Here is a 12,388-nt window from a genome sequence, read left to right as displayed (position 1 = left end):
CATTGACTACAGCGTTGGCACTCAAGCGCCTATTTCTGGCACCCCCTGCTGGCACGGAAAGTGTTAAGACCCACCTTTTCTCTTTGGCTTTCGACACCATGTAGCTTGTTGATTTTATGATATTATTGTTTTACTGTGTTATTGTTGTATCGTTTTGTTACTGTGTCCTTTGCTTTGAAATATTTTTTAAGTACTCTGATCTATTTTAATTTGTATTGCTGCCTATGTTTACCCCTTTTTTCTCTCTTTTTGGTACTACTGTTTTTTAATATGCTCCTAGCCCTAGTCTCAGGCAAACCCGGCTCGGTTTCGTCAAAACCTCCTCTCAGAAGAGAGATGTGTACACCCATCGTCCTCCGCCATCTGCGTGATCCGAAAGACATAGCGATGGCCGAAGAGCAAAACCTCCTATCTGAAAATATCTTTTTTTAGGAGCGGCTGGGTAGCGCAGCGGACTAAGCGCTCGCCTACCACTGCAGAGACTCTGGGATAGAATCCAGCTGTCAGCGGTACCTCTGGTTTGGTCGGTCGTCCCTACTAACACAATTGGCAGTGTTAGTGGGTGGGAAGCCGGTGGGGTATGTATCCTGGCAAACCTAAAACAAAATCCAGGGGGAGGGGGGGGGGGCTGGCTCTCTCTCTTGCGCGCTCTCGCTCTCTCTACGTTCAATGATTTAAAGTAGCCAAACGTTACAGTATAAATACTAACTGGATAGTTGATGATATAAACATTTAATTTCATTATCTGACATATTCTAAAATCATTGTCTGCTATAAGCCATTATCCCTTTGTGTATGATTATTATTTCCTCACAGTATAGTGTGTATATATGTGTGTGTGTGTTTGGCTAAAGTGGATAGAAAACACAGTACTCTGCTAAAGTCTTAGGCACCCAAGAGTTTTTATAAATTGTCTTAGATGTAAATACATTTTTTTATTTGATTTAATGTGTCAGTACATTTTCATTTAATTATTTTTGAAAGCATCTTCATGGTTTAATAATGCAAACATATCTTGCAGGGACTATTATAATCATCATATTGGCGTGACTGTATGCATCAAAGGGTTAAATCAAGAATTTTTAAGTGCTTTAGAGGAAATGTCAAAATATTGCGATATATATCGTGTATCGTGATATGGTCAAAAAATATTGCGATATCATTTAGAGGCCATATCGCCCAGCCCTAGAGCACGCCTCACATATCGGCATGGAACTCGAGAACCTCTGAACGGATTTTGTTGCCTGAAAGGGCAATCGACAGGCAACAAACAGGGCTTTAATTCAATATATATATATTGTATAAAAGAAAATGCAGAACGTATAAAAAAAAATAAAGTGTGGTGCAAATCGTCCTCAAGAGGTCCCGGGGCCGGGTTGGTGCCAGTTAAGAGGTTTACTATAATACTATGATCAGCGCGCATTCCTGGAAGCTTACATGATTGGACTCTGCCAAGACTCTCTGCCAGTGCCAGTTATTTCCTGTAACCCTTCTTCTTGGTTCTGGCAGGTGTGTGTGTCCAGACTAACCCTTCTTCTTGGTTCTGGCAGGTGTGTGTGTCCAGACTGTAACTAGGGATGGGCGTGATTAATCGATTACTCGTAGCTAAGAAAAATCGATCTTAAATTATTAATCACTTCTATGAAAAAAAAGAATATTTAATATATATTTCTTTTACATGTGTAAGATTATAACTGTTTGTTGGTTTACTTAAACATATATACGTGAATGAACAAAATTAAGTAAGAAAAAAAAAGACATTCAAAATGATTATTTATTATTATATATTTGATAGTTTTTTTCCCTTTTCGAGTAATACACGATCACTCGAGTATAGCATGCGATCAATCGATCTGGATTTTTCTTTAAAATGCCCATCCCTAACTGTAACCCTTCTTCTTGGTTCTGGCAGGTGTCCACTGTCCAGACTGTAACCCTTCTTCTTGGTTCTGGCAGGTGTCCACTGTCCAGACTGTAACCCTTCTTCTTGGTTCTGGCAGGTGTCCACTGTCCAGACTGTAACCCTTCTTCTTGGTTCTGGCAGGTGTCCACTGTCCAGACTAGGGCTGAGCCCAAACGTTCGAACGTTCGAACCTTCGTTCGTTACGTTGGCATTCGAATTCTAAATCAACATTAGAATTTTTTTTTTTATTAAAAAAAAACATATATATATATTTTCTATTCATTCTGTTCTTCACAGTTGCAGATAAAGATTAGGCTACACTAATATTATAGTATTAAAAGAAACTGATGAGTTATATTTAGGGATGTCCGATATTATCGGCCGATATCGGCATTAAAATGTGATATCGGAAAATATCGGTATCGGTTTAAATCTTTTTTTTTTTTACATTTCTATAACCTTTATTTACCCAGGCAAGCAAGTAAGAACAAATTCAGATTTTATTTATTGTGAAAAGTATGCATAATGTTGTGTTAATTCCACAACAAGAGATATGTAATGTTAATTACCTGAAATTATTAAATTTTTTTGGGGGGGAAACCCTGCATATATATCGGTATCGGTTGATATCGGTATCGGAAATTAAGAGTTGGACAATATCGGTATATCGGTATCGGTAAAAAAGCCAATATCGAGCATCCCTAGTTATATTCATTAAAGAAAGTTGATTTAATTGATTTAGTTGGGCTGGGGCTTCTCCCTGGGCTGGGTCTGGGGCTGGAAAGTTGATTTAATAAAAGAAAAAAATACTAATTTAATCAGATTAATCACTTTATTCAAATTGAGGATTTAGTTTGAGGATAAAAAAAGATATAATCTTTTTTTTATTAAAATATTTTTTCTTTAATTTTTAATTTTTATTAATTTTTTTTAATTAAAAACGAAGGTTCGAACGTCTGTTCGAAAAACCCTGACGAAGTTCAAATCCCAAAAACAGGCTTCGGGGACACAGCCTTAGTCCAGACTGTAACCCTTCTTCTTGGCTCTGGCAGGCGTGTGTGTCCAGACTGAGACCGTGCTGCGGCAGGCCATCGCCGAGCGCATCAAGCCGGTTCTGATGATGAACAAGATGGACCGGGCCTTGCTGGAGCTGCAGTTGCGGCCCGACGCGCTCTACCAGAAGCTCCAGTGCATCGTGGAGAACATCAACGTCATCATCTCCACATACGGAGAGGACGAGGACGGGCCCATGGGCAGCATCATGGTGAGACGCGGGGGGCGCTGGACGCGTGTACGCACACTAGGGCGGAGCCCAGACGTTCTAACCTTCGTTCGTTACGTTGGCATTCGAATTCTATATCAACATTCGATTTTTATATTTTTTATTATTTTTAAATTTTTATTTATTTCTATTCATTCTGTTTAAACCAATGGGGGTTTTTCTTCACAGTTGCAGATAAAGATTAGGCTACACTAATATTATAGTATTAAAAGAAACTGATGAGTTATATTCATTAAAGAAAGTTGATTTAATTGATTTAGTTGGGCTGGGGCTTCTCCCTGGGCTGGGGCTGGAAAGTTGATTTAATAAAAAAAAATACTAATTTTATCAGATTAATCACTTTATTCAAATTGAGGATTTAGTTTGAGGATATCTAAAAAAAAATATATATACTGGCAATAAAAAAAAAAAAAAAAAAAAAATTGAAATATCTTTTTTTAAATTAAAAACGAAGGTTCGAACGTTTGTTCGAAAAACCCTGACGAAGTTCGCATCCCAAAAACAGGCTTCGGGGACAGCCTTAGTACACACACACGGACACATGCCCACACGCGTGTACACACACACAGTCATACACACACAGGGACACATTCCCACACGCGTGTACACACACACACACACACACACACACACATTCAAAGTACCAATGGTTTCATTTAAACACCTAGGTGTGGTAGTAGTAACAAGGAGCATCGGAGGTTTGTTTAAAATACGAGCACACATATTCTGGAATGTTTGGAGAACATTTCATTCTCCTTGTTTTATTTAGTCTTTTATTTCTATGAACACTGGGCCTTCTTTCTTTTCTTTTTTAGATTGATCCGGCTGTAGGCACGGTGGGGTTTGGCTCTGGTCTCCATGGCTGGGCGTTCACCCTGAAGCAGTTTGCTGAGATGTACGTGGCTAAGTTTACCACCAAGAAGGCTGAGCTGAGCTCAGCAGAGAGATGTAAGAAGGTGGAGGACATGATGAAGAAACTCTGGGGAGACAGGTAGCGCACACACACACACACACACACACACACACACACACACACACACACACACACACACACACACACACACACACACACACACACACACACACACACACACACACACACGTGCCCATGCGTAAGCTCGTACGTACATACATCATACCAGTCGGGAGGGTTACTTTATATATGTATACCATTACAATTACAAATGACCTATATTACAGATACATTATCTATACATACATACATACATACATACATACATACATACATACATACATACATACATACATACATACATACATACATACATACATACATACATACATACATACATACATACATACATACATACATACATACATACATACATACATACATACATACATACATACATATTAGTGCTGTCAATAGATAAAAAAAACGTTTTACTAATTAATCGCACAATTTTCTGTATTTAATCTAGATTAATCTAGATTAATCTATATTATCAATAAATTAATCGCGATTAATTGCATTTTTCTACTTAGACCGAAAAAAAGATTAATCTAGATACATTTTTTTTAACGCTTTCAATAATTTAAATGAATCTCCAAAATTAAAGCATTAACTTTGACAGCCCTAATACATATATCTACATCACTGGTCTTTATACACATATCTAACTATTCTTAGTCTACAACACTGGTCTTTATACACATATCTAACTATCCTTAGTCTACAACACTGGTCTTTATACACATATCTAACTCTTCTTAGTCTACAACACTGGTCTTTATACACATATCTAACTATCCTTAGTCTACAACACTGGTCTTTATACACATATCTTACTATTCTTAGTCTACAACACTGGTCTTTATACACATATCTAACTATTCTTAGTCTACAACACTGGTCTTTATACACATATCTAACTATCCTTAGTCTACAACACTGGTCTTTATACACATATCTAACTATCCTTAGTCTACAACACTGGTCTTTATACACATATCTAACTATTCTTAGTCTACAACACTGGTCTTTATACACATATCTAACCTTCCTTAGTCTATATCACTGATCTTTGCCACTAGATAATTGCATAAAGACACTGGATACCGTGCTCTGGTTAAATCACATATCCAGGCAGCAAGAAGCAACAGAAATGAGGCGTTTCCTGCAGCCAGATTTGTCACAGCTCATCACAAACACATGTTTTAGTTTTTCTTTCAGGATGTCATTTCTCAGAATTATATCTCTGAATTCTAGAGCTCCATGTGAACAACGGCCATTGTTCCATTAAGTTTAGAAACGTTTTCAAAGTTGAGATTGTGAGATTGCACACCCGAAATGGTTCAAGGAGAGCGAGTAATCTGCTCCCCATAGCCTCCCTTCTGTACTGAGCTCGCAGGAAGGCGGTTTTACAGAACAGGGGAGACACAAATCAAATCAAATCAAATGTATTTGTAAGGGCCCCGGCCCGACAACACATGTTAATGTCCCCATGGGCCGGACACGTCTTCTTTAACTCATTCAGCACCAATCACGAGTAAAGTCGGGTTAACTCGCCAACCGTTCAGCGCCAATCACGAGTATAGTCAGGTTTTAATCGTTATTTCTTTTATTAGCTATATCCTTACATTTTTCATCCATCCAGCCTGATGTTATCATTGGGAATGGGTCTGAGCTCGCAAAAGGGCAAATACCGCCGCCTACGCCTTCCAGCCGGTATTGCACTCTATTAGAAATGGTGTAGTTTCTTTCCTGGGCCGATCTGAGCCATGTGGGCGGGGTTTAAATACTCCGGCAGGACTAGCATTTACAACGTTATATCTGCGAGGCTGCCCCCCCCCCCCCCCCCCCCCCCCCCTTCATATGCAATGCCAGGCAATGTGGGACGGACCTCCACGAGCAGTATTTGGAATGGCGATCAGATAATTGGATTATTTCTTTTGCATTACATCAGAGACCAGGTAAGGATTCTATACAGGGCTCGAAATTGCGACCGAATTGGTCGCATATGCGACCGAAATTGTACTTGTGCGACCTCAAAATATAATTGGGAGCATTCGTGCGAGTGCAAATAATTGTTCTGGTGCGACCCCCCCCCCCCCTTCCCCGAACATCCCTTTCTCTGTCCATTCGCTAGTTTGTCACTCAGTATGTGCCTTGTGAGTTGACAGTGACCATTCTAACCAATCAAACTTGAGCTTGACGTTCTTACCTTTAATGCTGATTTTAGATTGGTTAAGTTGACGCACACACACGCTCACACACCCTCATTGCCCGTCCCCCTCACAGACCCGTCTCATTCGCACCGAAGATACCAAGCGTGCAGGTCCTCTTTTAACATCACTGAAGCAACAATTAAACAATGGCCCAGTAAACTATTCACTTTAGTTTTATACACGAGGCGTTGTCTAACGTTATCTAGCTGGCTAGCTACTGATAGCTCATAACATCGTTGAAATTCGTTTTTGCAGCTGTGGCTAACGTTAGCTAGCTACCGTTATTCGGGTGGCTAACGTTAGCTACCTAGCAACTGTAGCTTGCTAATACGGGCTGTGTCTACCTTTTAATTTGCAATGGAGTGGAGCTAACTAACTGTACAAATCGATGTGATTGGCTGAGACTGTATTTTGTACGGTTGGCTACCTGCTGGCTGTTGTGGATTCGGGTAGCCAGCTAGCAGCTAACATCAACTCAACGTCAACACTCTGTTGACACTGAGCTAGTTTGCCGACAGCAATGCAACAACAATATGGTCCATGCGGAACCCTTATCCCAACACATAGTTCCGTGTGTGAATAATGTTGAGCCACCACAAAAGATTAATCCAAAGTTGAATCCAGTAAGAATACTACTAGGCTATATAACATACATCTTTGCAAGTAGATCACATTAGCAAAATGGCCTTTTGACATGTAGGCTACATATTCATAATCATGAACGTTTATTTGGAAGTATACTTAGTTTTAAAGTGGTCAGACAGTTCCCTCTGTGTGTAATACAGACAGTCTTCACACATTCATAAATAACACTTACAGAAAAGCTTATTGTGCACTGTAATACGTTTTGTTCAATGGGGGATTTTTGTATGTACCGAATACCGTGAAACCGTGGTATTTTTGCCCATGCCTAGTCTACACTATAGGCTACACTACTAGGTCTACACTATAGTATAGTTTAAGGCTACTTTCACTGTTTTACTGCATTACAGTACTGTTATATTGTCGTTTTTTTATCAATAAAAAAAATATATTACGTATATATTGTTGGTGCTCCTTACATTTTGGTGGGTGCTCCAAAAATTTTGCTGGTGCTCCCAACTTTTTGAAGTTGGGAGCACCAGTGCTACCAAGTAAAAACGTTAATTTCGAGCCCTGCTATATATAAAATCTTGCGTTGATCTGATATTTCTTTCTACCGCGATCGAAGCTGTCTGTGTGTGGACTGTGTGTGGCTTTTACCGTTGGGTGCAGGAGGTGATGGGGGGGGGGGAGCGCCGCGCTACGAGGGCCATTTCATGTATGCACGAGGAAGGATAATAATGATAATCTAGCGTTGATTTCAGGAAGATTCGATAATCAGGCGAAAAATGACAATGTGTTTAGTGTATTCCACTAAAACGCAATTATCGCGTCTTTTCCTGGGATTACTAAGAATCACCAAAACTATACTCATATTCAAAACGGTATCAAACAAAAATGTACGGATGAAAAAACAATCTGTTTTGTACATGTTGACTGGAAGCAACTCACTGACAATCGACGGGTGTATTAGACTCGCAAATCTCGCAGTCCCCCCATTGATTAAAACGATGACGTTCTAGCGCCCCCTGGCTCATTAAGCGATGGCACTGAATGAGTTAAACAAGTCAAGAAGAAACATCACAATAAATCAAGAACAAAACAAAAACACCATGAAGTCCAATTTTTTTTTAAATAAATTAATGCAACACTCCCAGACATACCCCACGCAAAGGTAAGGAAAAACTCACAAAAAACCTAGCAATAGAAAAAAATTCACCACAGGCAATGTGGAGGAGAGAAACCTTAGAAGGGCCGTTCACGGGGGGGGGGGGATCTCCCTTGAAGGAAGGAAGAGACAGGAGAGAAGGTTCTGGCGAGATGTGACCCTAGGCCAGCAGGGGTGAGTCCTGTGTGCTCCTAGAGTGTGGGGGTCTTAACTACTACACCGTCTCTCTCTCTCTGGGCACCTCTCTCAGGTATTTTGATCCAGTCTCTGGCAAGTTCAGTAAGACCGACACTGGCCCCGACGGCACCAAGCTCCCTCGGACCTTCTGCCAGCTCGTCCTGGACCCCATCTTTAAGGTAAACGGAAAGGCAACGCTGTAGATATTGTCATCTTTATTTACCCAGGGTACTGGGAATACATTCCCTGAGATCCATAGATGTCCCTAGATACCAAGAACATGCAAATGGACCTTGTAGAAGTGGAGCAATCTTCCATTTACTTATGTATTATGTATATATGTGTATTGTGTAGGGATGTCCGATATTATCGGCCGATATTGGCATTAAAATGTAATATCGGAAAATATGGGTATCGTTTTTTTTATTTAACCTTTATTTACCCAGGCAAGCAAGTAAGAAGTGAACAAATTCTTATTTTATTTATTGTCAAAAGTATGCATAATGTTGTGTTAATTCCACGACAAGAGATATGTAATGTTAATTACCTGAAATTATTCCGTTTTTTGGGGGGGGGGAAACCCTGCATATATCGGTATCGATTGATATCGGTAACGGAAATTAAGAGTTGGACAATATCGGTATATCGGATATCGGTAAATACGCCAATATCAAACATCCCTAGTATTGTGTATGTATTTTTTACACCGATTTTCTGAAAATAGGCCTCAGGCTTAACACTTTCAGTGCCAGCAGGGGGCGCACGATTTAGCGATTGAGTGCCAGCGCTCTATTCAATGAGAGGGCGAGCACATTTGCGAACGCATAAACTATATCTTAAATTTTATGGCTATGTGTCTAATACGCCCGTCGCTTATCAATGACTTGTTTGCAGTCAACATTGTCGAAATGGATTATTTTTTTAATCGGTACATTTCCGTTTTATATCATTTTGAAAAACGCTAGTTTTTGGAAATTTCCAGAAAAAAAAAGATTCTGCAGGAATCGCCCTTCAGTGGAATACACAAAACACGTTGTAATTTTTTGGCCTATTTATGAATCGTTTTCAAATAAACGCTAGATTATTGATAGTATATGTGTACTTATACACGCTAGAGAAGCGGGCTGAAAAATCGATTATCCATCCATCAGCACACACACACACACACACACGACACGCTGAGATATAGGTGAAAAAAACTCTGATTACCCCAAGACTGATAAAATAGATTCCTTACCTCAGATCAGATGTTCTCCAAAAAGATTATTCCAATTCCTGATCGCCATTCCAAATATCGATCGCGTTTATTGATCCAACGCTGGGTACTGGAAACACATATTCCACGCTGTTCTGAGGGTCGCCAATGAATGCAATCGGCTCGGGTTACATGCCTGCTTGGCATCCGGCTTCAACATGGACGGTCGCATTTTACGTAGCTCCCGTAACCAACGCAACAGAGCAACAACAACAAAGTACTTTGCGCATTTTCTACTTTCCCTCCTGTGGATTATGGATTTGTACCTGAATTCACAACTCAAGCAGCAACTCCAGACAGAAGTGGAGGATAGCGAAAACGTAAAACAGCAGTCCCATTGCGACTTCTATTTGTTAACGGGCTCGGAGAGGAAACATCCTGCCTTCGGAGCCACGACCATCCACACAGTACTTACTGCAAATCCGGAACGAAAGAAATTACCCCCGGCAGGCAAGTGTAATAAGAGATCAATGTTTTTATTATACCTGCTCATGTCGGGTGACATTCATCAGAACCCTGGTCCCGTAATGACACGGAACCAGAGACTACAGTCAAATCTGCTGATCCAAGAAGCAGCAGCCAGCACAACAGATCAACGGCTACCCACACATACTGCGGCTAACGACATGATCAACGGCAACATTCCTCCTCTGCCACCCCTGCAAAAGAACCCACGAGAGGCCACAGCGAGAGGGAAGGAACCGGGGTTCACAACCGAGGCGCCCAGCACGTCGCGGGGACAAAACAGCGAGGCATCGCTCCTCACACCGGCGCCGGAGATCAACAGCATCCACGCAATTGACGCTTCAGCCAGCAGTTGCACCAGCCGACCAGCAAGCGGCGACATACCCTCACAGAAGCCCCAGCGGACTCGGCGAGTGGCTAAAGGAAGAGCGGCGCGGGACATCGAGACCACCAAGGACCCGACGGTTAGCTTGGCTGGCCCCGCCAAGGCCGCCATGCCAGCAAGTCTACCCGGGCCGAGGCCAGGACAAAAGGCACCCCCCCTCCCCCACAATGGAGTACAATCAGACATATCTGTAATCAACCAGCCCCCCCCCCCCACATCGCGGGCTTTCACACAAAGGAATACAGACACCAGCAAAGGACAAAGCACCCCTCCCCCCCCTCCCCACCCACGGCACAAACAGCAACAACGCCCCCCCTCCCCCCACCACAGGACAGGACACAATGGAACAGAGTTACCTCAACTGTGACGACATCAAACTTATTACAAGCAAAAATGGACTTCACATATTTCATCTGAATACAAATAGCCTGAGACCGAAACTGGCTGAAATCAAACAGTTGTTTTTAAACGGTAAGGCTAACATATTGTGTTTCACAGAAACAAAATTAGACTCATCTGTACAGGATCCAGAGATTGAAATTGAAAACTACTCAATAGTCAGGAGGGATAGGAACCAGTATGGAGGTGGCGTCTGTGTGTATATACACAAGGATACCAAATACATCAACCGTACTGACCTTAACCATGATGAAATTGAAACTGTTTGGATTGAAATCTTATTAGACAGGGCGAAACCGGTACTAGTAGGCACAATCTATAGACCACCAGAACAGAGTGGGTTTTATGACACACTTGATGGGTGTTTAGCTGGGGTGGAGGGGGTAGAAAAAATTCTTATTGGGGACTGGAACACGGATATGCTGCGTAAATCAGCACCCGTCTTCAAGGCCTTCAGTAGATTTTCTGACCTGCACGGTTTCAGCCAGCTAATCACACAACCCACAAGGGTATGCGATTCGACACAAACCACCATTGACCTCATTTTGACCTCTGACAAGTCCATGATCTCCAGTAAAGGGGTGATAGCATGCGGGTTAAGTGATCATTATATGATTTTCTGTACCCGCAAAAAGCTAAAACAGAAGGCCGGCTGTCACAAAACAGTCACATCTAGAGACCTCAAAACTTACTCTAGAGAGGCCTTTAACCTAGAACTGGGGAGCTTGGACTGGTCAGATGAGCTCAGTGGTACACAGGTTGAAGAAACATGGCTTGGATTCAAAACCAAATTCACAGCAATACTCAACAACATGGCACCGATAAGAACCACCAGGGTTAAAAATCGCGCTGAGGCATGGATGCACACTGAAATACTGGCCGCTATGAAAACCAGAGACAAAAAATGCTCTGAACTTCATAAAAGTCAGACAAAGCTTTCCAAAAGCTCAAACAGTGAACTCCAAGCCCACGTGGTTGAACTAAAAATCCAAAGAAACAGACTAAGAAATGACGTAAACACCATGATCAGAACCGCAAAAAGAAATTTCATCAACGACAAAACTGAGGAAAACAAAAACAAACCCCGCGAACTTTGGAAATTACTCAATAATCAACTAGGCTGCAGTAAAAAACTTAAAACCAGATTCTCAAACATAAACATAAAGACGGACAACACGCTCATCACAGACAAGCTGGATGTAGCCAATTACTTAAACATCTTCTTCACAAACATAGCCACAACACTGGTAAACAAACTACCCTCCCACTCAGGGCATTATGGGGTAGAACACATAGTAGCATACTACAAAAACCTAGGGGTCCACAAAGACGACTTCAAACTTGAAATGGTAACAACCGATGAGGTACTCAAAAAATTGAGCGCCCTCCAACCTAACAAGGCCACTGGCCATGACAACATCCCCTCCAAATTCCTCAGAGACGCAGCAGCCGCCATCACCCCAGTCATCACACACATAATAAACCTCTCTATAAAACAGGGGCACGTCCCCAAGGACTTCAAAATTGCGAGAGTGACCCCTCTACACAAAAAGGGCAGCAAATTAGACCCAGGCAACTACCGC

General features: G+C 41.6%; 2 protein-coding genes across 2 annotated transcripts in view; both read left to right on the top strand.

Moving 5' to 3' along the window:
* The window catches only part of LOC311226401 (uncharacterized protein), a gene marked incomplete at its 5' end in the record, with an annotated part of 864,333 nt that overhangs the window by 726,201 nt on the left and 125,744 nt on the right, over positions 1 to 12,388 (top strand). The window lies entirely within an intron of this gene.
* Positions 1 to 12,388, top strand: part of LOC311227554 (elongation factor 2b-like) — a gene marked incomplete at both ends in the record, with an annotated part of 65,656 nt that overhangs the window by 20,366 nt on the left and 32,902 nt on the right. Inside the window, 3 exons of the mRNA XM_084313279.1 lie at positions 2,956 to 3,167; positions 4,001 to 4,176; positions 8,375 to 8,480. Of these exons, the coding sequence (XP_084169405.1) occupies positions 2,956 to 3,167; positions 4,001 to 4,176; positions 8,375 to 8,480 (494 nt within the window). The remainder of the gene's footprint in view (positions 1 to 2,955; positions 3,168 to 4,000; positions 4,177 to 8,374; positions 8,481 to 12,388) is intronic.

The sequence above is a fragment of the Notolepis coatsorum genome (assembly GCF_963971535.1).
Source record: "Notolepis coatsorum genome assembly, chromosome: 4".
Taxonomy (NCBI): Eukaryota; Metazoa; Chordata; class Actinopteri; order Aulopiformes; family Paralepididae; genus Notolepis; species Notolepis coatsorum.
Note: the sequence above shows the minus strand (reverse complement) of the source record. Positions and strands in the feature narration are given on the sequence as shown.